The sequence below is a fragment of the Nanorana parkeri genome, unplaced genomic scaffold, assembly GCF_000935625.1.
Source record: "Nanorana parkeri isolate BGI_ZX_2015 unplaced genomic scaffold, ASM93562v1 scaffold1885, whole genome shotgun sequence".
In the NCBI taxonomy this organism is placed as follows: domain Eukaryota; kingdom Metazoa; phylum Chordata; class Amphibia; order Anura; family Dicroglossidae; genus Nanorana; species Nanorana parkeri.
The window spans coordinates 229,333-256,711 of NW_017308153.1; the positions used below are offsets into that span (position 1 = coordinate 229,333).

Below are 27,379 nucleotides of genomic sequence, written 5' to 3' on the forward strand. Positions count from 1 at the left end.
GTTTGCCTAATACACTACCAGTTGCTCCATAAGCGCACCCACTGAAAATCCCAAAGTTAGACAAGTGCTCAAAAGCAGCCAGGTATACAACTCACAGTATCCTTTAGTTATGCATATGAAAAGCACTTTATTCATGCATTAGCACAATATTGGAAACCAAGTGCAGAATGTGTATTATGCATCACTACAGTAAACCTCTACAAATTTAGTGTGGACTGAGGCCAAGGTACTCTCAACTACCAACAAATATTCTCAGAATAATTGGACCTTACTGGCCAATTTCAAATTGCCAGTCTAGGCCTAGCTGATACCCAAGACCGTTGGCTTATGTGCAACTACTATATAGGACAGAGAAGCTTTCATCAAATATATTCCCGGTCCCTTTTCTGCAAGCTTGGGTGGCTTGTAATGACTGCAAACAATTTCACTGGTAGATTCCATAGGCGCAAACTGTACAACGGGGCCAGTTTTCAGATGACAAAGTCTTATTCAATGTAGAGTAATTTCACAAGGAATCTTCTTCCCCTGCCAACTGTAAGTTCACATTTTGAAGGCTTTTTCATTGTATCTATGAATTGTTACACAGCCATGGTAAGAGACAGGTCGGGGCATGGCTGCCACTCCAGTAATGATGCTTGTTGCTGGATCGTAGCACAAAATGGTGTCCGTTGCCTCTCCATTCTCACCTCTCCCACCAAGTATAAAGATTTTTCCATTGCAGACAGACATGCCACAATTCTCCTGCGGAGAAAGAATGGGAAGAATGTGGTTACAGTGCACAGGCAAGGAAGAAGAATGTGTTATAAGTGCTTTTTTTGATCTAACTTCGACAGCTGTGGTGCACTCTAGTTGGTTTATAGGCATGAACACCAGGTCTGCGGTACAGAAGAAACCATGTTAATCGTTCCCATTAGGGGGAACTCTACAGTACCATTTATCCATAGCAGAGTGAACCCCACTATATTTGTTATTGCATTATGTCCACTAAGTGGTACTATACAAAGTGAAATTTGGTAACATACACCAGTGCAGCTAGATGACATAATGAGCTAGTATACAGTATAGTGAGAGAGCCAAGCACCAGAAGGAAAGTAGAGGTAAAATCACTAAAGATCATTGGTGAAATCTCACCTTGATAACTGTGCTCAGTTCTGAAGACCCTATCACCTAAAGGACATGAATAGGTTAAAGAATATTTTGAGATAGGGCTGCATAATCATTAAAGCAGCACACACAAGAAAGACACAGAGAGAGTGAGGAAACAATGTGATCACAACATATAAATACAAGACGACAAATGAGAAACATAAAACCAAAGATTGCTGTTCTCTCACACATTGTTAAATCAACCCTTAACTGAAATGTCATCGTTAGGTGACTGTCAGTGTGTTAAAGCCAATATCAAATCCTTCATCCTTATAGTGACATTAAACCCTCAGATTTTTTTTACATAAAACAATACTGTAATGTGTGCCTTACTGTAATCCATGGTTGTTTCCCTTCTCTTTGCTGATCTTCCTTTTAAATCCGTATCTCTTCTCATGCTGGGCAGAACTTCTGTTTTGCAGCAGACTGCCTTGTCTCTGGAATGGATACATGGTGTCTGTGTGCAGGTTCACAACCTGAGCCAGCACTACAGGAAGAGGCACTCAGCTGCAAAGGGAAGTTCTCCGCCAGCATGAGAAGAGATAAGGATTTAAAAGGAAGAGCATCAAAGAGAAGGGAAACTACCATGGATTACAGTAAGGCACACATTACAGTATTGGTTCATGTTAAAAAATCTGAGGGTTTAATGTCACTTTAACTAAGCCAATATTTTCCAGCTGGGGATTTCTGCCTTGTCATCACTACTATTTTCAATGTAGAAAGTATGATGACTTTATTAAACCGTAAGTGAGATACCTGTTCATGCAGACCAGAGCCTTCAGTTGACAGATATTTGCTCTGATGTAACTAAGCCAGCAACTGTTTTCTCATTCCAGTTCAGCCAACAATATAATTTCAGTTTTAGGTGAATGTATATTGTATTTGCTGCCTTGCATTGCTGTCCTTTGTAGCATTAAGGGGTTCAAAGGAGCAAAAATAAGGTTTCCAGGTTCTGGACTCAGGTGGCATCTACTACTCCAATGTCCAGCTGCAGGAAGGGTTTTTTTCTCCTGAGATATAATTCACCCCTAGAACCCTTTTTCTGAAGCTACAGGAAATTTGTGCCAAGGTGAAGTAAGGGTCACTGTCTTTATAAAAAGTGAACTTACACTTGAATTACTGGAAGCTTAGTATGTGTTGGCAGGGTTAGATTTGATGTAAACAACCATTAGACTCAGAGGCAAGGCATACGAAGCATGCTCAAGTGCTTGCAGAGAAAGTGATTTGCTCTTGAGATGCATTCACCATGACTGCAAGAATATGATTTTGAAGCACTGCAGGTGTTCTTAAAATGAGAGCTGAGTGAGAACATGTCATTTCGGAAAGGGGAATTACTTTATAAGCATAATTATATCTTACCTCTAGAGGGAGCCCAACAATGTAACAAGACTACCTGTTGCATGCTCTAGTCAGTAGCATTGGCTACTACAGGCTTCACATCTACACAGCAACTTCGTCTGCTGTCATGGTCTACTCTAATGCAGTTCTCATGGAGGTCTCATGGAGATCAGGACCGAATAACCAGTTCAATAAAGAACTTAGAAGAAAGGCCCATTAAGGCTCCCTGCAGTGAGAGGAGACTGTCAGTCACCTCTCCCCGCAGGGATTCCCTCCTCCCTTCTCCGATCCTCCAGCGCTGAGTGGAGGAATGAACAGGGAGCAGCCGGGCACAGCTGGCTCTGCTTCTAGATAGGTAGAGCCAGCTGTCACTCACGCAGCTAGGTGGATCTCGACAGTACTGTCGGGATCCGTCCCGGCTGCGGTGCTCTCAGTATATCGTGGGCTACTGAGCTTTGAGTTACGGGAGGAGGTTAGTATATGTCCTCCCGTGACCCGAAAGAGAACTATGGGGAAAACACTTACCCCATAGTTCTCTTTTAACTATTAAGAATAATGTAGCTTATTTGTTTATCAATCGGCTGTAGATCCTCAAATCATCTCTGAATTGGTGCCGACACTGTCCTTACTTCTGGAGGGGGGCTACTTTTGTTCCCCATGGTGTGTGTGTGTTGTAAATCTCACATTTAGTTTACTAATTTGTATTGAGATTGTAGAACCCTCCAGAATGAAGGACAGTCTCAGTAGCCCACGATATACTGAGAGCACCACAGCCAGGACGGATCCCGACAGTACTGTCGAGATTCACCCAGCTGCGTGAGTGACAGCTGGCTCTACCTATCTAGAAGCAGAGCCAAATAAGATACATTGTTGTTAATAGTTAGGGTACTTGAATGCATTTTTAAGATTTAACTACTGAGTTTAGTGTCACTTTAAGATCTGTTCACCCATCAGTGAATGGCAAGCCAACTAAAGGAAAAATGGGAACACAAAGAGTACCTGTGGACCCAAAGACAGTTGAAAAATGTTGATTCTTTGGTTCATATTTCATTCAGATTTTTTCTTTTTTATTATTATTATTATTGTTGTTAATTAATTAAGGGATCAGTCCACACAAATTGATGGTTCAGGTTTTGGTAGATGCTGGGCTCCCCCAACAGCAGGCTGACCAGACGTCCTTGATTTCTGGGGACAGCTCACACTTTTAAGAGGCTGTCTCTATTTTTAAAAATAAAGTCCCCCACGCCAGCCTCCCAGCTCCCCTCTTGTCTTTAATCCTACTGACATGGATGCCAAGGCAGTCCTCCTTGAACTGACACCACTGAAGCAGCATAATTTTTTCTTCCCACTGACACCGATGCAGGGGCATTTTTTCCTCCTGCTAACACTGATGCAGGGGCATTTTGTTCCTCCCATAGACACCGATGCATGGGCATTTTTTCCTCCCACTGACACCAATGCAGGGGCATTTTTTCCTCCTGCTAACACTGATGCAAAGGCATTTTGTTCCTCCCATAGACACCGATGTATGGGTATTTTTTCCTCCCACTGGCACAAATGCAGGGGCATTTTTTCCTCCTGCTAAAACTGATGCAGGGGCATTTTTTCCTCGTAGCAGCATTTTCCCTTCCAGTGACACCACCGACACAGATATTTTTTGCGACACATTGAGGCATTTCTTCCTTCCCCACTGCCATCATTAAATATGTTTTAGAGAGGCACACGTAGCATGCTCCTCTTAGCCCCCCACCCTCTGTCCCAATCCTATTCTAAGGCCCATTGATTTTCAAACGTTTCTAGGTATGGCAGTCAAGAGGAGAGGTTGTCCTTGGCAAAAAGTTCATAACATGTGTTGGCACCGTAGGTTCGCGCTTTGCAGTCAAACAAGGTGCCCCATCTGTCTTTTAACTGGACAGTACTGTTCCAATATCTCCACCATATCTCCACCAGACATTTAGAAAAGCTGTGGCAAGAGGATAAGGTTCCCTCAACAGTTTAATGATTTTGCAGCCAGTCTGAAAGTTTTAAAGCTAGCTTGAAATGTATGTTAAAAATAGGGATGCACCGATACTTTTCAGATACCAGTGCCGATACTTGGCATTTTCATGAGAACTACCAGGGTTGCAGCTGGGACCTGGCTCTGGCGCTCCACCACTGTCCTGAAATCATTAGTCAATATTGTTTGAGAAAACTGTCACATGACAATATACAAAAATGTATCGGTACTCGTACTTGTAAGTACTCGGCAAGTATCAGTACTTGTACTTGCAAAAATGGTAATAGTGCATCCCTTTATTTATATTTATAAAAACAAAACCATACATTAAAACAGAGATGTACAAATCCCAGGAGCTCCGTGTGCTCCTTACAAATGACAGCTGCCTCCTAACTTTTGAATTTTTCTCTAGTGTAGTCTCGGAGTTCAAAAAGTATCTGTACTTGTACCGAGTATGGTACTTGGTGTCGGTGCATCCCTAGTTAAAAAGATACAAAAACCCTCAAATATATATGAGAAACACTAACTTCCACATGGCTGAGCAGAAAGCGATGGTGGATTTCACAAATGCAATATGAAATTGAATAGGTTGGCTAATATTCAGTAAACAAAGACTAAATATGTAGTACAGGTGGCTGAATACAGGACACCTTTGTGTGAGGCCACTGCAATATTATCTTCTAAGCCTTAAGACAACAAGACAAACATCTAGATGAACACTTTGTTGTTCTTCACTGAGCATGTGTTATTCTCTAGGAACTTACAGAATTAACAATTATGGAAAAAGAACACATTTTGCTCATCCAACATGTAAATGGATTTAGTGATGAAAACCCATGAAAATCTGATTAATTCAATGTGTGGGGTATATGATGGTTGCACCTTAACCATATAAATATAAAACTACAGACACTGCACCTGTAAGAAAACGAATGGCACACTGTATTACAATGGGACTGATGTTGTACAAAAGCCCACAACAAGCAATCAAGTATCATCTTTCAGCAGTTTAGGGTCATTAGATCACTAAAAGATGAATTGTGATAGATGTCATTGTTTGTACTCAGCATTCCCTGTTTACATGAAGCCCAACTAATTAAACAGCACCACTATTTAGCCATGCGTTAATAAAATCCTAAATATGAGTTTGGCTCAGCAAAACCAATTTGACTTTGTGCAACGGATGCCCACTTTGCAACTAATCCAAATCTGTCATGAGAGCAATAAGCTGTCTTGGTGTTATGCTGACCCTCTGGCTTCACTGACCTCAAACACTGACCGGATAAGTCAGAGAAAAGTCCTAAGTCTTTGCATGCATGTGTACATCAAGGGTAGGCAACCTTGACACTCCAGCAGTTGTGGAGCTACAATTCCCATGAGGCATTGCAAGACCCTGACAGTCACAGGCACGACTCATAGAGTAGTTTTACCACAAGTGGAGTGCCGAACTGGCCTTGCATTGTACAATATAATTGTTTTGGGTCAGTGACTCAAACTATTGCAGCAAGAGGGTCAGCATGACAGCCAAACTAGCAGTTTCATTCAGAGAGCCCAGGAATTTTCAGGTTCCATGTTTTTCTCATGACAGGTTTGCTTCAAAAAAATAAGATCCATCTGTATGTATATTTCGATGAAGCTTAAGCTGTACTTCTGAGGACAACACAAAGCAGATATCGTATCAACTAATCAAACCACTCAACAGTAAATTTCATGTAAAGCCTATTATAGATAAAATATGGAATTGTGAATAATCACCTGCACACATGAACTGTCCCATTGTGACTACCCTATTAATGGAGGAAAATCTAATGCTATGTTCGTCATAACCATATTTCTTGGATAGTGTCAACCAGTTTATATACTTTAGCAAGAACAGTTGTTGTCTAGTAAATAGAAGAACCTAATGACAGTTCTAAGAAGTGCTTGTCAACAATTTTATGATCTGTGCCAATATGAACTAAGCTTATCAGCTTACCAGAATGTCCAATGTTCATGATGCCAGAATACAGATACTAATGTAGCCTTTCTTAACCAAGGTGCCATCTCACTACCTCAGGGGTGCATCGAAATTTTTAACATCAACATGCCTCTCCATGGTGTAGGTGGGCTGGCCACCAGCACCATGTAAACGAATAACGCTAATCCAGGCAGAGTGGAATCCATTCAGAGAAGAAAAGAAGTCTGCCTCCATCCTGGCTTGGTCCTCATGCTACTTTCTGCCATGCTGCCACAGCTGCAGCCTACTGTGTGTGTGTGGGGAGGGGGGTTCTGATATGAAGGAGAGAACCCTACTTTTTTGATTGTTTGCATGGGTTTCCCCTTAAAGTGACATTAAAGGCAAAAAAATGTTTCCCTCCCTCCAATGTTAATGCCAGCACTTACCTTAAATGATGTCTCTTAATCCGATCTTCTTCTTCTTTCCTGATGTTTTCATCTGTCCCTCCATCGGTGCGGCGGCTCTCCGATCCAGCTCTGACTATCCTTGCAGGCACTTCTGATCCCGCGGTGTCTGCATGCGGGTGCACGCGTCCACAGACTTACCTTGCGTCTCTGCTCGACTCCCGGCCGAAAATCCGAACTGCGCATACACCAGCCACAAGATGCTTTGCGGCCACCCGAGCAGTTTCGGATTCTCCTACGGGAGCGCGAGGCGAAGACGAGGTAAGTTTAAACTGCTGTTGAAGCGTTTACAAAAAAATGTTTTTGCCATACATCTACTGCTTGCTAGCAGTAGATATATGCAAAAAAATGGAGGGTTTAGAAACCCTTTAAAATCTACACCAGGTCTGAAATTGATTTTGTAGGCACCACACATGTTTTTTTAAATTTTGGACTGGAGTGCCTCGCAATTTTGTTTTTAAAGGGCATCATGACTGAAAAAAGATTGAGAAACACTGTACTAATGAACCTCTCATAACTCTGTTAGTATGGAGATTTGCACATATCTCTGACACAAACATGATGGCAAGCTACTTGAGTCAGTGAAAACCCAACTGTACCCAGCCCCTGCTGAGCTCACAGCATGCACATATATTTTTGATGTAGTTGTCCTCTAAAATTCTGTGGCCGTTTATAGCTTGTAATCATGTGAATATACTCCAGTTGGCTCTGGACCCAAAAACCCAGGATCATCAATTATTCAAACAGGAACTAGATCTGGCATGGTCAGACTGCAGCCCAACCCTACTCGCTTCCCTATAGGACATTAGGGGCTGCTTTAAAAATCTTCCGGCCAGCCATATGCTGGATGAATGCTGTTCACAAGCATTCCCTGCCACAAGATGGAGCCAAGGAGCATAGGGAATTTCTATGCTCCTCAGCATTGTCTAGTAGTGGAAATGGTTTGCGAACAGCATACACCCAGCATATGGCTAGGTGGAAGATTTATAAATCGGCCCCTAAGTGGCTGATTTATAACGAGTTCACAGCACGTTGCTGCCACTAGATGAGGCTGAAATTCCTATGCTCTTCGGCTCCATCTGGTGGCAGTAATGCACTGCAAATGTCGTTCTCACAGCCGTACGCTGTTTAATTGTGTTATAAATCAGACCCTTAGGGGGTGATTTACTAACCTAAACACACACGCACCAGGTGCGTGTGCATTTTTACACAGCAAAAACGTATTTATCAACCAAACATTTTCACGCCGTTATGGCGCGTTTTTATGCATTTACGTACGTGCGCGTCATGTAGCATGCACCATAGGCTACACGCCGCTCTAATAGCGGCATGCAAGTCTCACAACGTAGAGCTAATTTACACAACATCACCTTGCAATTCATGCAGGGCTTTGCACAACACACCTGCTGGGTGTGTACACACTACAAAGGTGTCTAGATTCCACCAATAGATCATGCAGGGAGGGAACACACTACAGAGGTGTATACTTGTTCGTGGCGTGTTTATAAGGTTAGTAAATCAACCCCTTAGTGTGATAAGTACTCTCACCAGCCTATAATGGAAGCTAGTTTATAGTCTGACCATCTAAAGTCTGGCTGTTATTGGCATAACGGAATGTCCCATGTATAAACAACTCACATGTCTGATTTATATAAGGGGAACAAAATTGTCGCTCTTTCCCTTATATTTACCACCATCAAACATAAACAAAACTCTAAACCCACCAACCAAATGTTCTGGGAATTTTGCCAGTAAGAAGTAATTTCCAGTTATAATAAAAAATACTTTTACACTTTGATTCGTATATTAATGCTCGCTTAGAGCTTGGGAAAGGCTGCTTTGGTCAAAGGAGGGGCTGCACGGAGCCTTATTGCTAAGGGCGGAGTGCCAAAACTCTTTAGTAGGGGCTGAATCCTGGGAAGTTCTCGAACACTTCACATGAAATTATTATGAAGATTGATTACCTGTCTGCTAAATGTATTCTGTACATGAATCCAGTAATCCTCCACTGGGTCGTAGCAGTAAATTGCCTTAGTAAGCCCTCCAGCTACATAGATGATGTTGTTTAAGGACACAGCGGTAATGCATCTCTTCGCTATCGGAATTGACGCGCGGAGTAGCCAAGTATTTGTATCGGGATCAAAGCATTGCACCTGTGGAGCAAAATATATTATTCATTAATGTGGACTTGGGGAGAGTTTAAAAGAAGATGTGCTGGAGTATAGACAACGCACCATCATTATAGTTTAAGCAAAAACAGAAATGTAAGGCCACAAAGATTTTATTGAACAAAAGAGACAGAGAAGGTCCAACCTATTTCTCTCTTCAGTGTGTTTAACCCTCTGCCAGACCCTTATTGAAGAGACAGAGGATAGAGAGGAAAAGCTTATATATACACACACACATATTGTAGCCATTCCTAGAGAAGTTTTAAAATTATTCTAAACTTCACTAAAAGGTAAATCTTAAAAATGCATTGAAGTACCTTACCTATTAACAACTAAAAACTTTACCTTATTTGTGTATCACTCAGCTGTAGACCCTCAAATCATCTCTGAATTGGTGCTGGCACTGTCCTTCCTTCTGGAGGGTGGCTACTTTTGTTCCCCATGGTCCCCGTGTGTGTTGTACGAGTAGTCACCGCTCCAAGCTCACTCCCATGATGAACTACAATCTCATGTTTAGTTTACTAATTTTTATTGAGATTGTAGTCCATCACAGGACCGAGCTTGGAGTGGTGACTACTTGTTCAACACACAGGGAACATGGGGAACAAAAGTAGCCACCCTCCAGAAGGAAGGACAGTGTCAACATCAATTAAGAGGTGATTTGAGGATCTATAGCCGAGTGATACACAAATAAGATACATTTGTGTTAATAGCTAAGGTACTTGAATGCATTTTTAACATTTAACTCCTGAGTTTAGGGTCACTTTAAGGCCCATTCACACTATTATATTGTGTTGAACCCTAACACACTTTTCCATTAGAAGCGTGTTGCAGCTCAGCGCAATGCACAGCAATACACTAATGTGAGTTGTGTTGCGCTGCTAGAAATCCTACATTAACTTTTTGGCGCATTAGGCAACCCATTCAAATGAACGCTAACACGTGAATGGGACCTTTAAGCATAGTTCCACTTTAGCAATCAAATTTGAGAAAACCCCTCCATATGTTTGTTATGTGTTTCCATTTAAACAGCATACCTAAAATAGTTATTTAAAATATATTTATTACTTTTTTAGATGTTTCTTTGGTGTAGGCCTTTGTGTAGATTGCAGCCTACTCTGAGCAGTTTGAGAGTTAAACTAGAGGTTCAAACCGAGGGTCAGACTGCGCTTCCTCATATTAACATACAATGTTTCTAACAGGGTTATTCACAAAAGGGTGAAGAGTTTAGAGAAGGCAGGAGAAGTGAACAATCTAGGACAACATAGCTGAACTGGAAAGTTAGCTGAACTGGAAAGTGAGCTGAATTTTCTCAAATCAGCTATTTTGGCCTAGTTTGTTAACTTCTTCTGCCTTCTCCAAACTCTTCACCCTTTTGTGAATAACCCTGTAAGTCTTTAATCCTTTGTTAGGATAGACAGTGTTCATATCTAGTTTACAACTAAAAATTAAATCTACCAGCACAATGCAGAGAAGGTTTACTACAGTAATCATAACTACGCTCAGCCCCCTCCTTAACATTACATAGGGGGAAATCTAGGGAGGGTTTTTAAGAAAGTAAAAAACATTTAAAAATATATGCAGAAATTTTACATTTTTGTTATGCAATGTGAATGGGAACAAATATGAAATAGGCGTTATCTTAATTTAGCTGCAGAAGTGGAAATACACTTTAAACTCATAAATCATATAACCTCAACATCCAGAATATGTTATATACTGTATTGTCCAATATGCACAGGTATTGTATGCAAAAACGTTTACACATTATTACAATTAAGCATTTGGTATTAACTATAAACACCATGGGGATATAAGGTTAGTAAATCAACCCCCATGTCTTTACCGCCATATTAAATGAAGATGATGAGCAAAAGATGAATGCCTGATCAATATATACTAGCAGCCTCTACGCCTTTGCTGCCTATTGTGCCTTACAGTAAATCTGGCCCTGCACTTGAACATACCAGTTTATGTATAAAAGCATACATGTACAGTTACTAGTGTTCTAGTAAAATATGTCTTTTTGTCAAAAGGTCTGTGTTTGATAGAATAATATCAAATTCCAAATATGCGTCCATTACCTTATCTGAACAGGTGTTGTCATCAGGTCCTCCACCAATCACAAAGAGTTTCCCAATGCAGCTTGTAACTGCTGGAGAACTTACAGCCTCTTTTAGTGGGGCTACATCTGTCCAGCGATTTGAGAAGGAGTCATAACATTCAACGCTGTTCAGCCTGTTCTGACCATCATATCCACCAACCACATACACCTGGATAAAGAACAGAAGTTTAGAGTTATTGCAGGACCAGAAATACATTCTAAAAAATACAACTTAGTTAATTTGAGTCACTGCTACATATCCATAAATATGTAGGGAAAACATCTCCTTGCAGTAGGGCTATCCCCACACTGCATGGGCCAACTGTTTGTTAATGTCTAGGGGTCCTGTGTAAAGGACTCTTACTTACTTGATCCCTGCTCGCGCAGCAGTTGGGACTCACCTCGTCCTTCCTACGCTCTGGCACGTACACTGTCCTTTGGCATCCTCATGTATACTGTAGGGCTATGGGACCTGCATTGTACATGATTATGTCAGCAGAACTTCGCCTGCTGGAGCAGGGGGGGAAGAGGCTGGGGTGCCGGTCATGGAGCCTGCAGGGATCAGGTAAGTAATAGTCCTTTACATAAGTACAACTAGACATTAACAAGTTGCAGTGCGAGTGTAGTCCTACTGCAAGGGAGGGATTGTTTTCCCCCGGAGATGGGCTTTAAAGTACCCCTGTAGTGGGAACTAAATTACTTTCCTTCCCCCAACCCGGACAGTTGGGATTTTTCCGGGCTCTGGCAGTTCAATTAGAAAATTTATAGTAATAAGTAAAGTTGTCAAAGGGCACCTTAGCGTGCCTACTATGCAGCAGTCATAGTAGCTTTAATCCTCTCTTTTTAATTATAAGACAACCAAGTGCCATCATATACCTACATCGAGCCTACAGGGCTCGATGTAGGTATATGAGCCTATAGGGTATACATTAAGAATACATATTGGTCTCATCATGTGAAAAAAAAATTAACAGCAAAATATCAAGGTTTGTGCATATGCTCATTATACATAAGTACAAAAAAAAAGTATACATACACAAGGCAGAGAAAAGAAAACCGAGGAGCTTATGCAGCACAGTGATCATTTCTACTCATAGATACTGTATCACTATCTAGGAGGTCTTGACTGCTTCCTCTGTCAACTTTCCAGAAAGGAGGCCCATCAGCCCTTGCAGTCCCATCCCATGCGGCTCGTCCCCGGCACCTGACCCCAACCTCCAATCAGCTAAGATCAACTGATTCTCACTTTATTTTAACCCCTTCTCCAGGGACTATTCCTCACCCCAGTCATGCAGCACCTCCACTCATTATCTCCGGGTCTGTCTATGGGTCTCTTTATTTATAAATGTTTTCACACACAATATACATAACTTTCACCCAGGAATCAGGTAATTTCCAAGTGAGTCAGATTAGAACATATGTGAACCTTGCGTGAAAGCTGTGTGGAAACATTTATAAATAGACCCTTATTTCTCTACTCAACTAAACATTTATTGTATTGTTGATACCTTTCCCAGTAGGACGGCCATTTTATGACGCCATCTTCCCTTGTTTAAAGAAGCTACTCGAATCCAAATGTTTAGCTGAGAATTATAAATCCAGACATCCCGACTATTGATTCTTCCTCCTGCAAGTAGAAGAATAAGGCTATTCAGGTTAAATCACATAATCGTCTCATGCACATACAAGGTTATAGTAAGAAATGGAAGATGCATTGAAATGGTCCCTGAAACATAAATGGTTTGGTTAATAAATCTACAGTATATACTAGGTATATTCTATGTGTTTAAAGCCCATCTATACTTTCAGTTTAAATAAGCTAAATAAATTCCAGGTGCATCGAAACAAAAAGTGTGCAAATTCTTAGGAATGAAACATTTATGATGCGGTATGTTGTAGGAATGTGCATTGTGGTGTGCTGCAATGCATGTGCACTGGAGCTGTGTTGCCTTAGTGCATTTGGGTACCATTTCAATAGAACACTAAGTGCGTTAGCACGTTGTGGTGCCATTCATTTTGAATGGTACTCCAGCACACTAAGACAACACAGCTCCAAATGTACATGCATTCCATTTTTGGTCCATTCTTGTGCATTGGCAGCCCATTCAAAATGAATGGGCTGCCTAACGTAACACACATTGAGGCTTAATACAACGTGCCTTAACTCGCATGCGTTAATGCAACACATAAGAATGGACAGGTTTGAATGGGCCATGACAGGCTGTGGCATCTTTTTTATAAAAAACAAACTGAATATAAAGTCCTGCCCCACGCCAACATGCTGCAGGGAAGGTCCCTTGCTTTCTGTATGGAAATAGTGGTCTCACTGGAGAGGTCCTATACACATTCATTTAAATGGACTGACAACAAACCAAAAATCAGACATGTACCCTTTTTTTCTGATGCAGCACATCACAACACATGGTAGTATGTTACTGTGTGTTGTGGTGATCTGCAACTCATGTGTGTCAGATTCGTTGTCCAAATGAGTACAGTGGCATTTATCTGCTAACATGCCTTAAAGTAACTTACTGCAATGGTCAGGGGTAACGCATGCTTTACCGCAAAGGACGGCAAATGCTCTCAGGAAAGCAGGTGTAAATGGGGCCGATTTCATGAGTCTAACAAATTCATGAGACTAAAGGTGCCCACACACCTTACAATTATCTGCAGATTTTCTGTGGTCAGATGGAAAAAGTGCAACAGATTGGCCCAGGTGGAGATTGCTCCATCCACACAGTTAAGTGTAGATGGAGGAATCTGTTGCACCTTTTCCATCTGACCACAGAAAATCTGCAGATAAATTGTAAGGTGTATGGCCAGCTTAATAATGCGATCTGCTGCAGACAGGAGGCGCAGATTGCTTACGTCCAGGTGCAATTGTCCGCAGGTAATAGCAGACTGACTGCAATGAATTGCAATCAGCCTGCGAACAGCTGCCTGTGTTTCGTATCTATTGACGCAACCTCATCTTTTATATTTTACCCAAAATTTGGGTTTGATAAACAATTGCGCTAATATCGTGTGATATAAAAAAATTGCAACTGCCACCGTTTTATTCTACAGCTGCTCTGCTTTCAAACATAGAAATTTGGAAGGGGGGAGGTTAAGTAATTTTTAGGCCTAAAATGTAGATTTTAACATGTGTCAAAAAATAAAAAAAATAAACCCCACCCTGGCATCGAAGGGGTTAAAGTGTCGATCAGTACTCCCTGTGTTTAACATCTCCAAACTGTAGATGAGGAATGCTTTGAAGGCCACTCATTCAGAGCTTGATGAAAGCTGTGCAAATGCTTTGTAAAAGCTTGCTGTACACACTGCTGTAATACAGGCAGACGTCCATAGAGCAAGGTCTACATGGTAAACTAAAATGGCACTAATAACATGCAAATAATGAAACCCAGACAGATACTCGCCATAAAGTTTACCTTACCTGACACTAGAATATCATTCCTTAAAGCACAAACAGCATATTCCGACTTGGTAAATTCTGGTAACTTTGCCAGTGACTTCCATTCTCCGGTCACTGGGTCATAGCATTCATTGTAAGGCAGATTGAAGCCTCCAACACGTTCACAACCTCCCACTACCACAATGACTTCAGAGTAACCAGTAGACCTGTAAACATTAAAAAAGAAAATACATATATAAAAGTCACAAAATGCACTGTGCTATGACGTTTGTGTTTTATTCATTTTTATATCACCAACAAATTCTGCAAGGTTTTAAAGAGTAAAAGAAAAATCATGGATTGCCCCGTGGCCAATCTCATATGGAGCCGATGGCTGAGACACATCAGTTATCGCCTCTCCGGTTACATCAAGGTTGAGAGATTAGGATTACTACGCCACTGGACTGAGGCCACTCCCTAATAGATGCCTTCTGTAGAGTTATCCCAGCGGGCAGGCTGGGCCTCTGTGAAGTTTCCCAGGCGTTTCTCCCCTTGATGCCCCCGGGGTCCCAGACTGAAAAGGGATGGGGTGGGGTGGTTGGCTGTGCTTTAGCCACCTGATCATCTCGCCCCTCCTCATATTCGTTTTTATCTCAGGCACTGTTGATACATGAATGTTAAATACCGGTCCCCTGAAGAAGCTAAACTTTGCAAAACGCGTTGGGACAATCATGTTATTTTTATATACAATCGGATCATGTAATTTTGAACAATAATGACTACTGGGACTATCATGCCAGTTATGTAATTGTATTTGGTATTTTTGTATATTTGATGATTATGGCTTTTATTATGTATATATATTTAGAAGCAATCGGCCCGAGACTGTATTTTGTATTTTATATTCAATAAATTGATACAACTTTTACACATGCATGGGTCACACCTATCTCTCCACAAACCCTCTTTTCCCCCTTCTTTTTCTATATTCAAGGTTTTAAAGAGTAAATAGACCACATGCCAGTCTATGCCCCCAACAGTAAATCCAATATCACACACATACACAGTGCCTGGCCAAGAAAAAAAGCCACCACCTGGATTTAGTTAGGCAAAAAGGGAAGAGTTGTAGAGGTTGCTTCAGTTGGTCCGGTCTAGGTTCAGCGATGTAATGTGCCCAAAAAATGAGGTCAGCTGCCGACCTGAATATACGGAATTACCAGGTTTTTCCATCAATGGATTTTTTCTTCCCTGATGGCACAGACATATTCCAAGATGACAATGCCAGGATACATCGGGCTCAGATTTTGAATGAGTGTCTCAGGGAGCACGAGACATCATTTTCACACATGGATTAGCTACCACAGAGTCCAGACCTTAACCCCATTGTGAATCTTTGGGATGTGCTGGAGAAGACTTTACACAGTGGTTCCACTCTCCCATCATCACTACAAGATCTTGGTGAAAAATGAATGTAACTCTGTGTGGAAATAAATGTTGTGGCATTACATAACCTTATTGAAACGATGCCATGGTGAATGCATGCCATATTGAAAGCTAAAGGCGATCACACAATTTTAGACTTTTTTTTTTGGACAGTCAGTATACATACTCCTTGGGTTAATTTATTGGTGTAGGCCAATTCACCTACTGTTAAAGAAAGGAAACTGAAGGAGGGCTCACATATAAAGCCAAGGAGAAAATACAAACTCCATGCCTTTGTTGAGGAGTAAACCGAAGAACCCACAACTTCAAAGCCCATGGTGCTACAAGACTAATTCAAACTTAAGCTAGCCATATATTGCTGGAGTTCTCTTCTTCAGCACCATGAGCTGAACGAGAGAAATCAAACAATTCCTCCATCCATAGTATACAGTGTGGATGGAGGATCCTGCACCTGCCGACTGTTGTATTCATTCATCCAGCACCCACGGCTCTCTGATTAACCAAACAGCAGGAATCAGTGGAAACTCTAGACTGGTGTGAGCCCAGCTTTACCATAAGTGGGACAGTAAAATCAGGTGGTTGATCTGTTTTACTGCTTCTCAGCCATCCAGTATATTAACATTGTGGCCAAACAGTGTTGTATAGATTGCAGCATCCACAATGCTTTGCTGCATGGCATAGAAACAATGATACAGCGTGCCACCTGCAAACGCAACCATAGAGATGAACAGACCATGCCACAATGTGTGCCAAACACTTAGCATGCAGTTGTGTGTGGTAGTTCAATGAAAAATACTACTTGGGATCCAAAGACAAAACATGGCATTCAGGAGGCAGCAGTATCGCAGTCACTGCGCTACCAGCCTGTGAAAAGTGATCCATCGTGCTGGATGAGGCCTAAAAGTAAACTTTTTTCCCTTGCTGATAAAAATATGAATGCTAGTTACAAAGACGCGCATTTAAAACTATGGATACAAACTGCTGTCTACTTCAGTTGATAAGTACACAAGAAAATAGCTCCACCAGATCAAGCAAGCACCCTTTAGGCTAGGTCCACACCTGGGCGGCTCCTGACTGCGCGGCAATCGTGCACAAAACGTCGTGGATTGCCGCGCGGTCACAAAGTAGCCCACCACAGGCGATCGCGCTGTGGGTGAAATTATTTTCTAATGGCAACCCGATTGCACAGTTTCCCGCAGCTAAAAAAGCATGTACCTTTTTTTTTTGCGATTGCCGCACGGATGTCACCCCATTGAAAGCAATGGGGCCGCGCTGCAGCCGATCGCGCAGCCCTGGGAAGCGCATACCAGGTGTCGTGCAGTTGTGAAACTGGCCTTATAAAGCTGAACTTCAGGCAGATATCGAAGACAGAATCATGCAGCTCTGTGATCATTCATATATCTTTAGATGTATCTCTTTTTAAAGCAAGCAGTGTAACCACCTTCATTTTTACATTGTATCAGCCTCTTGAGGTTTCTGTATAGCAGAGAGGCAACACAAGGAGCTAATCTGGTGTTTTGCAGTGCAAGGAAGATGCTGATAGGAGGAAACAGCAGACTGACAAAGAGATGATCATTGTTCTGCTTCTCCATACACTGTCCAGTGACAGAGTGGAAGTGGGGAAAACCTGTAAGTAAAAATGAAACATCAGCAAAGAAAGATTGGGTCCCCTCCTCTGCCAGAAAGAACTGTGCTGTGTGGCAGTGCCGTGAACATTTCAGTACTGGATGGACAGAAATACAAATCATTGTGGCAGATTTAAAAAAAAACTTTAATTTATGTATTTCATTCATGTATTTAGCGGTTTGTCTGGAGGTTAGCTTTAATATTTGCCTTTACTGTAGGGAAATAGATGATCTTTTGCCACGGCATCAGATGTCAGCTTTTTCTAGAAAGTAAAGCTGCAATATGATTACCAAAGGCAACAGCTCCAGCTCAAGTTTTCTTTTCTCCAGGATTTATATAAAAAGCCACAGTCAATCATCCTGCCAAGCACCGCTGATAGTCTGTGCACATCTCTTTTTTCTATCATGTGCAGAAGCTGTGACTGGCTGCAATAAATGGCAATCAATGACATAAACACATTACTGACAATGGGCTGAGGCCGGGGCTTCTGCTGGCACTGACCCATCGAGGAGGTTGATAGATTTATACTAGTATTTTTAGCTCAGTGTTCAAGGCATTCTAGTTTCAAAACACTGGGGGATTTTGTTCCCAGCCCTAAATAAATATGAACTGGTTTTCTAGTATTGCAGCCAAAGGGAGATTTAATTTTAGCTCAGAATAGTATTCTGTTTTCTGCTCAATCTTCCTAGCAACAATGTGAAAGGGATAGAGGAGGCACATTGTTAGGAAGTGGCTTTGTGTACTTACAGGATGCACATACAGTAGATGAAATGGCAGGATGGCGAATACTTTTAAAACATTTATTGTTAACACTATCGATTATGGGAGAACGTTTACTGACAAAACATATGTAAAGTTTAGCCCTGGCTTGCTTTTATTTGAAAGGAGAACTTCAGCCACAACTAGAGGGGAAGGGTTACAACTTGCGTCTAATTATTACTATAAAGTAACACTAAACTCGGGAGTTAAATCTTAAAAATACATACAAGTACCTGAACTATTAACACAAATGTACCTTATTTCTGATTCACCCAGCTGTAGATCCTCAAATCATCTCCGAATTTGTGCTGACACTGCCCTTCATTCTGGAAGGGGGCTACTTTTGTTCCCCATGGTCCATGTGTGTGTTGTAAAGTAGTCACCGCTCCAAGCTCGCTCCTGTGGTAGACTACAAACTCAATACAAATTAGCAAACTAAACATGAGATTGTAGTCCATCACAGGAGCGAGCGTGGAGCGGTGACTCCTTTACAACACACCCATGGACCATGGGGAACAAAAGTAGCCCCCTTCCAGAATGAAGGGCAGTGTCAGCACAAATTCGGAGATGATTTGAGGATCTACAGCTGAGTGATACACAAATAAGATACATTTATGTTGATAGTTAAGGCTCTCGAATGTATTTTTAAGCTTTAGCTCCTGGGTTTGTATTAGATGTGGTCAAGTGGGTGCTAGGACCCCTCTCACTGTCACATGGACACAGCTTCATCTACTTACCTATCATCCAACACATGGTGAAGAAGTCTTCTTACTTGGCCAGCAGTTGAATGGGTGGCGGGGGAGAAACATCAGTCTTCAGGGGCTACTGGGTAACTCCACCAAAGCTTCATGTAATGGTGACCACAAGTGAGGACAATATCTTCAACAAAGACACATCAATAATACCGTGAGAGAGGTTCTAACCCTTCCCAGATCTCATATCATATAATAGTGATTTTTTATTGCTGTCTTCCCACCGGAGAGATTATGCTCACTTATTCTCACTGTGAACTTGCGGGTTGAGGGTAGGAGGTGAACTTTACAGGCAACAGAGGGATTTCATAGAAAGGCAAAGGAGGAAGAGGGGTGAATGTTCGAGGGTAAAGTTTGTGGCTTTCCCATTACAATTTCCAGCAAATCCATTTTCTATCATATTATATATGATGAAGACTGCACTACCATAAAATGTTTGGAAGTCCTTATGTTGAAGGAAGGCCTTTGGGCGTAGATTTGATATGGATTGTTAGCGTTTCTGTCAAACTTTGTATTAAAAATCTGGCACAGGAAATGATCTATTTTATTACTCATTTTTATTGAATTTTGTGTTTTGTCTTAAATTCTCCGGCAGCATATTTTAAACTTATGAAGTAGCAATTATACTCAATGCTCTTCACTTTAGGGAATGATACCGGTTCTTATACTGAGAACCACTGATGTAATAACTCTGTAACATTTGTTTGTTGCCTCTCTGCTATATGCCTTCACAAATATCACACATATTTCATAACTTAATCCCAGTTTGATCAAAAGGTAAAATGTGGCACTGTAAGCTAAAGACATAAAAAATATCAAACCTCCGTGGTCTGGTCCTTGGTGACATCATCTCATTTCCCAGTACATGATATCTTCTGGCTTCATGTAGCAGCTGATAACACTCCGGGGAGTTCTGAATAAGCTGATCTACTTCTACTGTCTGAACAAAGTAATTAGGATGGAGTAGTGGTAGTCGAACATGTGTCAAAAGTTCATGTAACATAGGCCTTCTGACATCAACATGGTGGTACACCCAGCGCATGACAGCTCCAAACACCAGCTCTTCTTTGCTGACAACCAAATCATCACTGCTGATGTAATCAATGACCTCTGCTTTTCCCAGCTCCAAAAATTCCTCATGTTGAACCACAACTTCAAATGCCTGTTGTGCAAATGTTTTACACTTTGTGTAGAGTGTCTTGAGGGAGTGAGTGTCTGCAAAGTGTTGGATTCCAAGGCAGTTGCAAGGGTCAAGCTGCTCTTCCAAAAATGTGGCACATGCATCACGTAACACACCAATTTGAAACAAGCTGGAAGTTTTAAAGAGATATTGGGCATTTTCTGTGGTGATTTTTACTTTTCCTGTATAAACATACTGCAGAAAGCAGTCCATGGCTTCCGCAAAAATTCCATTGATTTCCACCAACATCTCTCTGCTTTCTCTGTGGTCATTGCAGAACATGGCTTGGAAGTAGCTGCTGCAGGCTGACAGGATGGCTCGGTGGCAGGGGAATTCTCTGCCCTCCACACAGATGACAACATCAGTAAACAGACGATTTTCCCGGAACTCATTAAAGATCTGTAGGATGCTCTCAGAGTGAGAGGAACCGGAATTGAAGTCAAATACTTCATGTCCCATCAACTTTTGGTCCATCTCAAAGACTTTACGCTTAGTTGCCGGTGACTCACGTACTCCACTCTCCTCTCTGTTAAATCGACGTCCCAATATGAGTACCATTGTTCAGTTGTGTGGGTACAAAACAATCTGATTTAATCCACTACCTGCAAAGTAATCAGAATTTGAATTACAAAGCACATTTCACAAAACAGTGATAAAAAAAAGTATTTATATTATTAGCATATACAGTATATATTTGTATCCCGCTGTGGTGCTAGAGAGTGGCAACCATGCTCTGAATTCAGGAGCAGTGCATCAGCATTGCCACACCATCACATCTGCATTAGGTAGACTTCAGTGGCAAACTCAACGGGTATTTGTAGGACTTTACAAAATGTCTAAGAGAAAACTGTAAGTGCAGATGCAGCTATAACTAAGTGCTGCAGTACTTATTTTTTTTATCAAGGGGCCATAATTTTTTTAAAGGTGAAGCATTGAAATGTATCAATGACTAACTTTAACAAATTATCAGACTTCAATAAATCAGGGTAATGACAAATGATTTATGTGTAAAGTGTAGTGCCCTCTAGTAATCAATCATCTTTCAGTTCACATACGTTGTAAATCAGATAAGAAAACATTAATTCGGGCATCTTTTGGGTTGCTGTCCTGTGCAAATTACTCTTTGTCTTAGCGAATAAGTTTGAACGCTCTAACTAAAAGTGTGAACTTTGCAAACCATTTTTTGTGTGTGAAAGCATCCATATTACTTCCTGCTTTGAAAGGGCAGGAATTCACAGTAGTTAACTGGGTGTAAGGTCATTGATGTCAATCACGACAACAAACCGACTATTGAATAATGACAACTGACTGGCTGCTATTGGATACAGCACATGCTTGCCCTTTGCATCATGTTATTACATAATCTCAACGGACTTCATTTGTTTGGAGCTGGGCCATACATGTTTTCAGGTAGAATGTTCCAAATCATGACAAGACATGACAGTCCAATGTTTTGCCTGTGCAGGAGTTGAGGTGTGCTGTCAGTTCTAAAAATATGTACTTATGGTTGTGAAAGACCCTACACCTCTTCTTGAATAAGTAATAGCTCGCAATATAGACCTATAATGGCTGCAGGCTAGTGTCTCTCAAATTTTGTACCAGCCTTAAGTCTATGAATAAAAGTTCTGTGCCATGAACATCGAACATGAAATATAGGAAGGAAAATTAATATTCTATAATGTCTTATAACTGGGTCATTCAGTCCTTCCAGTCTCAGAAACTAGGCTTTCTCAATGAATCACCTCCTATTTATACAGCTGACTCATAAAGCCAAGATTGTGCAAGCTTACAGGTTATTTTACTCTTTCCTGCCAAAAGGATGTCCACAGTGGTGAATAATAAACACACATAAAATGTCCTATTTTGTATTTTTCTTCATTTATCTATCATTGATATCCAAGTCATCAAGATTCTTTTATGGCAGATAATTAAAAATTAAAGGATAAAGAACTCTCATTGTTGCATGACTCCAATGACCACCAAGATGCAGCAATGAAAAGAAAATCCCTGAAATGCATGCGCAGAAATTGCTGCTATTGCTCTCAACTTTCACCATTATGTTCCTTTGGAGCATACAGTTATACTATTGCCTCTGTAACCCTCTTTTATACATTAAGTTTGTGTGATCGCACACCAAATGTAAAACAAACATATTAGATTAACACCATGCCATGGTAAATATCTATTTTTAACTACAGATGCTCTTTAACCACTTGAAGAGCGGGGTGTTAAACCCCCTTCCTGTCCAGGACATTTTTCAGTATTCAGCGCTGAGGTACTTTGACATTTATTCAGTCCTGCAACGCTGCACTGAAATTAATTTTATATAATTTTGGGGGATTTGGGACAGATAGAGCTTTCTTTTGGTGGTATTTAATAAAAAGATGGAGTAATGTCAGGTAAATAGACACCCAAACTGTCAAGCCTTAAAAAAGTTTGCGCTCGCAAAAAGGTAAAAAACTACCATGCATAAAATTGGCCATAGGCGACATTTTAAACGTTTTTACCGCTCTTCAATTTAGTGTTAACAGTGATTAATGGTTCTAGAATTATTAATCGTACTCCGACATTCACAGTGATATGTAACGTGTGGCTCAATTGTCACTTTCACGTAGGCACATCCGACATGTGTTTACGTTTGTATGTGCATGCATATTTTTTTAATATATGACTTTAATTTTTTACACTTTTTCTTTTACAATTTTTATTGCTATCACATTGGGGGCTAACAAGTTCCCTATGTGATAGTAAAAAAGGATGTGACAGGCCCAACAAATGACAGGAGAGTGGCACCGGAAGTGATGTAATACACATCACTTCTGCGACCAGTGATCGGAGCTCAGCATACAGAGCCCTGGAAACCAGTCCCGGGCCAGCACAGAAGAGCTCCGGATAGCTGTCGGCGGTGGCGGAGGGGGGCTGCACACTTGCACTTAACATACAAGCGATACAGGTACAATACAAAAGGGCAGCTATAGAGCTATAAAGCTTGTATGTAAACATAAGTCGCTGGCTGTTTGAAAAGGCTACGGTTTCCCGTTTGCGCGAGTCACAGATTGTGCTGTCTGGGTGTTTATTTGTTTATTTACTACGATTGGATGAAAAGGGGTTAAAACATATCTAAAGCCCAAACTTTTTTTTTTAAATGATGTCTGTGTCCCTGTGGAGATTTGTCCCCTCTGTTTCTCCTGGTGACCAATATGACTGGGAGACAAATTGATAGGAAATCAAACATTTTGAGTTGTCACCAGAACAGGAATAGTGGGGAATCTCGAGACACTTGTTCTGGTTACAATTGTCTAAGATGGCATTCCCTTACTCTTGAGAGATTACCTCTGCTGTGTCTACAAGAAGTGAAGGGAAACTACCCTTATAGAACACTACCCTCTATCTAAAATTAATGTAGTCCATTATTTTCTATGGCTTAGAGCTCTTAGAGGGTTGAAGTGAACACGCGTTTACAGATGTAAATTTCCTCATGGCTTATGGATCTGCCTGCTCACAAAAGATAATTCTGTTTTGCTTTTAGTTGCTAACACTTCAAATCAATATCCAAGAAGAAAGACCACACACCCAATCCAACCAAACTGCTGTCAACAGTGAATGCAGATTTGCTATTTTTCTTGGGTTAGACAAGCTTTGGACACCATGGTAATGAACAATACATATTGACACTCATACTCAGACATTATCACATACTAGTCCCAGGACCTCTAAACACACTTACTACTGCATTTGAATACAAGCAATCATGGTATAATTCCTCTGATCTGTAAAGTGTGGATTTATACAAAAGGATAGGCTTGCCACAAAGTATGTTATAAATAAATAAATAAATAATAAAGAGAGCTCCATTGAAGTGGATTCTGTCCCTCATCATGCGGTTGCTGCCTTTCTGTACCAATCCTCATATTCTCTGTAAAAATCTATAAACAGAAGAGTATAGATATATACTGTATATATACAATTACACACACAAACAAAATATTATTTCAATGTTATGGTATCAACCTCATAAAGTCATCATAAAACAGGAAAGTGTGTCTTAAATGTATTTGTATACTGTTTGGAAATCTACCTGTTAACCTTAGATAACTCATAACGTTATACTTCTTGGCTCCCCCGGTTTCTCCACAGCTTCCTTACACACCTACACTTTGAGGCCATGGCCTGATCAATGCAGGGTTTGTTACTGGGATATGTCCTGGCAGGAGGTAACTGCTGTGCTACTTCAGGACATGGGCTACACCTCAAAGCTTCAGAAATTAAATGACTACATTAAGGAAATTAAAACAAGCAGACAAAATGTATGTAATGAATCTGTCATATAAAGATTAGCAATTATGTCAAAGAAGTCAATAAATCTCAATTGACATTTTATAAATCTGTAAGTAGACATAAAACTTCTATCCTCAGTATTGGCCAACATCCTACCAATAATATGTACAGTAAATGGCATAAGTTCACTATTCATAATATGAAAGTGCCAGAGAGAGAAAGATCAAACACAGAATAAAACAGGGCTGGACAAATCCAGGTCACCAAAGCTACTAAAAAATTAAAGCGGTTGCCTAACTTTTTAGATTTTCTCTTCTTATTGTCAATGGAGCTGGCTTCCAAAAAAAATCTTGCTGGCTCCTGAATTCCATATAAATTCCTTGTTTGTTTGGTATGATGCCTAGCAAAGCAAATGCCTGTCTATTGAGCTACTGGCCACAGTGTGTGTGTGTGTGTGTGTGTGTGTGTGTGTGTGTGTGTATGTGTATATATATATGTGTGTGTGTGTGTGTGTGCATGTGTCTGCCCATGTTAGAGGGTATCTAGTATCTATGATTAAAAACATGTGTTGAATTTGCATACGTTCTAGCCCACTTACTTTTTGAAATTGCCCATATGATGTACTTCCTCAATGCACTGACACAATTTCACTTAGCCCTGTAAATATGCACTTCCTTGTCTCACAACTCTCACAGAGCCTGCCCTATGAACTATGATACATTTGGGTTGATTTAAGGTGATTTAAGGCTAAAGGCATAAAAAGGCTGTTCACTTTGCAGGGCAATTTTCTCTTAGCACAGTAAATGTAATGAAAATTCACTTTGCAAAGAATGCCCAATCACCAGCAAGGGAAACAAAACAAAAACTGTATTTTTTGCTTGCACATGATTGGATAATGGAAGTCATCAGAACTTCACTTAATTCACTAAGCTAGGGGAAATTTCACTTGCAATGTGAACAGCCTATTTCACTTTAGTAAATCAACCCCATTGTCTTATGTATTGATCAGCAAAATTGATCTAAGAGAAAAAAAGAAAACAGTTTTATGTGCAGGGAAAGATCTTTATGTTGTGGACCTGCTGGAAATGCTGTGCTGTACAGGCAACCACCAGGTGGCTCTGTATTCACCTGGCAGCACAAGGCTGTAACAGCACAATCATGGAATATTACCCAGCAAGTCCTTAGCATGACCTAGTATTTTTTAAATCCACGTTTGCTCTTGGAGACCTCTATTGTTCCACCCATCAGTTGTCTTTACAACACTAGCAACCACAGATATAGAAACACATCTTTGTCTGTCAGATCATCTCACAAAACAGCCTGCAGAAACTCCTTACCAATATTTACAGTCACTGAGGTAGAACAGGTATGTTAGCGGAGGGTAAACAATGGCAGAGAAATACATTAACCTGTTAGCAACCCCACTGCCATCTGCCCTTCCAGAGATAACAGATATGTACAGAACAGAGATTAGAGCTTTATTTTACAATGTTCCTTCTGGTCACGCGGTATTACATCTGCATGATGTACTGTATATTCCCAGCAGAGAATGCAGCATGAGCAAATAAAGCCACTACGTGGCATGAGCAAATAAAGCCCCTACGGGGCATGAGCAAATAAAGCCCCTACGCGGCATTAGCAAATAAAGCCCCTACGTGGCATGAGCAAATAAAGCCCCTACGTGGCATGAGCAAATAAAGCTCCTACGTGGCATGAGCAAATAAAGCCCCTATGGGGCATGAGCAAATAAAGCCCCTACGCGGCATTAGCAAATAAAGCCCCTACGTGGCATGAGCAAATAAAGCCCCTACGCGGCATTAGCAAATAAAGCCCCTACGTGGCATGAATATTCTCTGAAGGCAGGGTATTAGAACGTTGGATCATATGTATCAATGATCCCAGTGTTGGCTTGGGCATACCTCCCACATTCTTAGATGGGAAAGTGGGACATCTTCCAGCACAGTGGATTTATGCAATAGACAAACCCTTGACATACCCCCAGTCATGATAAACAAATGTATCTTATTTGTGTATCACTCAAGCGCGTATTCATTAGGATACAGCCGGATAGCGCATTTCTTTTACCGCAAATCGCGGTAAAAACGTGAGGCACGAAACGCGTGCCAAACGTGCATATTCCGTACACCTAGGTGTGAACCCAGCCTTAACTCCTTGGTGTCACTGTAAGAATTTCAATAAGTACTATCCTTGTCGCACTCCTTACCGATATGTCCCTTGTAGTGGGGGGTGCTCGCAGTGACTGAGGATGGCGCCGCGAATGTCAGCAAAATTTTAGAAATGTCACCAGCACACCAGTCCTTTTAAGATAGCAAAAGCTTCATTTATTGAAGTTTTTTGTGATATGACCAAACAAGCGCTTTTCAGGACCGCGCAGGGTCCCTTCATCAGGCTTTAGCAATGGCGGGACATTGTGCGATCCCGAAAGCACTTGTTTGGTCATATGACAAAAAACTTAAATAAATGAAGCTTTTGCGATCTTAAAAGGACTGGTGTGCTGGTGACATTTCTACAATTTTGTAAGAATTTCAATGCACAGCATAATTGGTTAAACCCAAATTGTCTTTCTTCACCCTTACGTTTTCTTTATACTGGCTTTTCGAACTAGCAAACAAGGTAATTAAGAGATAAGATAAAGGTTTTAGTGTAGAATAACACTTTAAGTAGTTAAAAAGCACCTTTTTATCAGTACACCAGAGCAAAAAGGAGATAGGAGGGACATAGGGATTTGGTTCCAAATAAGGGACAGTCCATCTAAATGAAGGGCAGTTGGGAGGTAT

The 27,379-nt window shown here is 41.0% G+C and overlaps 1 protein-coding gene across 2 annotated transcripts; it reads right to left on the bottom strand.

Moving 5' to 3' along the window:
- Positions 1–299: 299 nt before the first annotated feature.
- KLHL24 (kelch like family member 24) lies at positions 300–20,902 on the bottom strand. 2 transcript variants are annotated; one of them, XM_018571974.1, is made up of 7 exons: positions 19,945–20,902; positions 14,586–14,770; positions 12,661–12,779; positions 11,133–11,321; positions 8,845–9,033; positions 1,132–1,167; positions 300–741 (listed from the first exon to the last, which is right to left on the bottom strand). In XM_018571974.1, exons 1-7 carry the CDS (start codon positions 20,859–20,861, stop codon positions 541–543), a joined length of 1,836 nt encoding a protein of 611 aa, XP_018427476.1. In that variant the 5' UTR covers positions 20,862–20,902; the 3' UTR covers positions 300–540. The 2 variants fall into 2 exon arrangements, with proteins under 2 accessions (XP_018427476.1, XP_018427477.1); XM_018571975.1 differs by lacking the exon at positions 1,132–1,167.
- Positions 20,903–27,379: the final 6,477 nt, after the last annotated feature.

Bases quoted from the DNA above. Each gene is read 5' to 3' on its own strand.
- KLHL24 (XM_018571974.1), bottom strand. From the start codon at position 20,861: ATGGTACTCATATTGGGACGTCGATTTAACAGAGAGGAGAGTGGAGTA. The intron at 14,771-19,944 runs GTTTGATATTTT...TAATGTTTACAG, and splicing joins CCAAGGACCAGACCACGGAG to GTCTACTGGTTACTCTGAAG. The intron at 11,322-12,660 runs GTATCAACAATA...TTCTTTATCCAG, and splicing joins TGGCCGTCCTACTGGGAAAG to GTGTATGTGGTTGGTGGATA.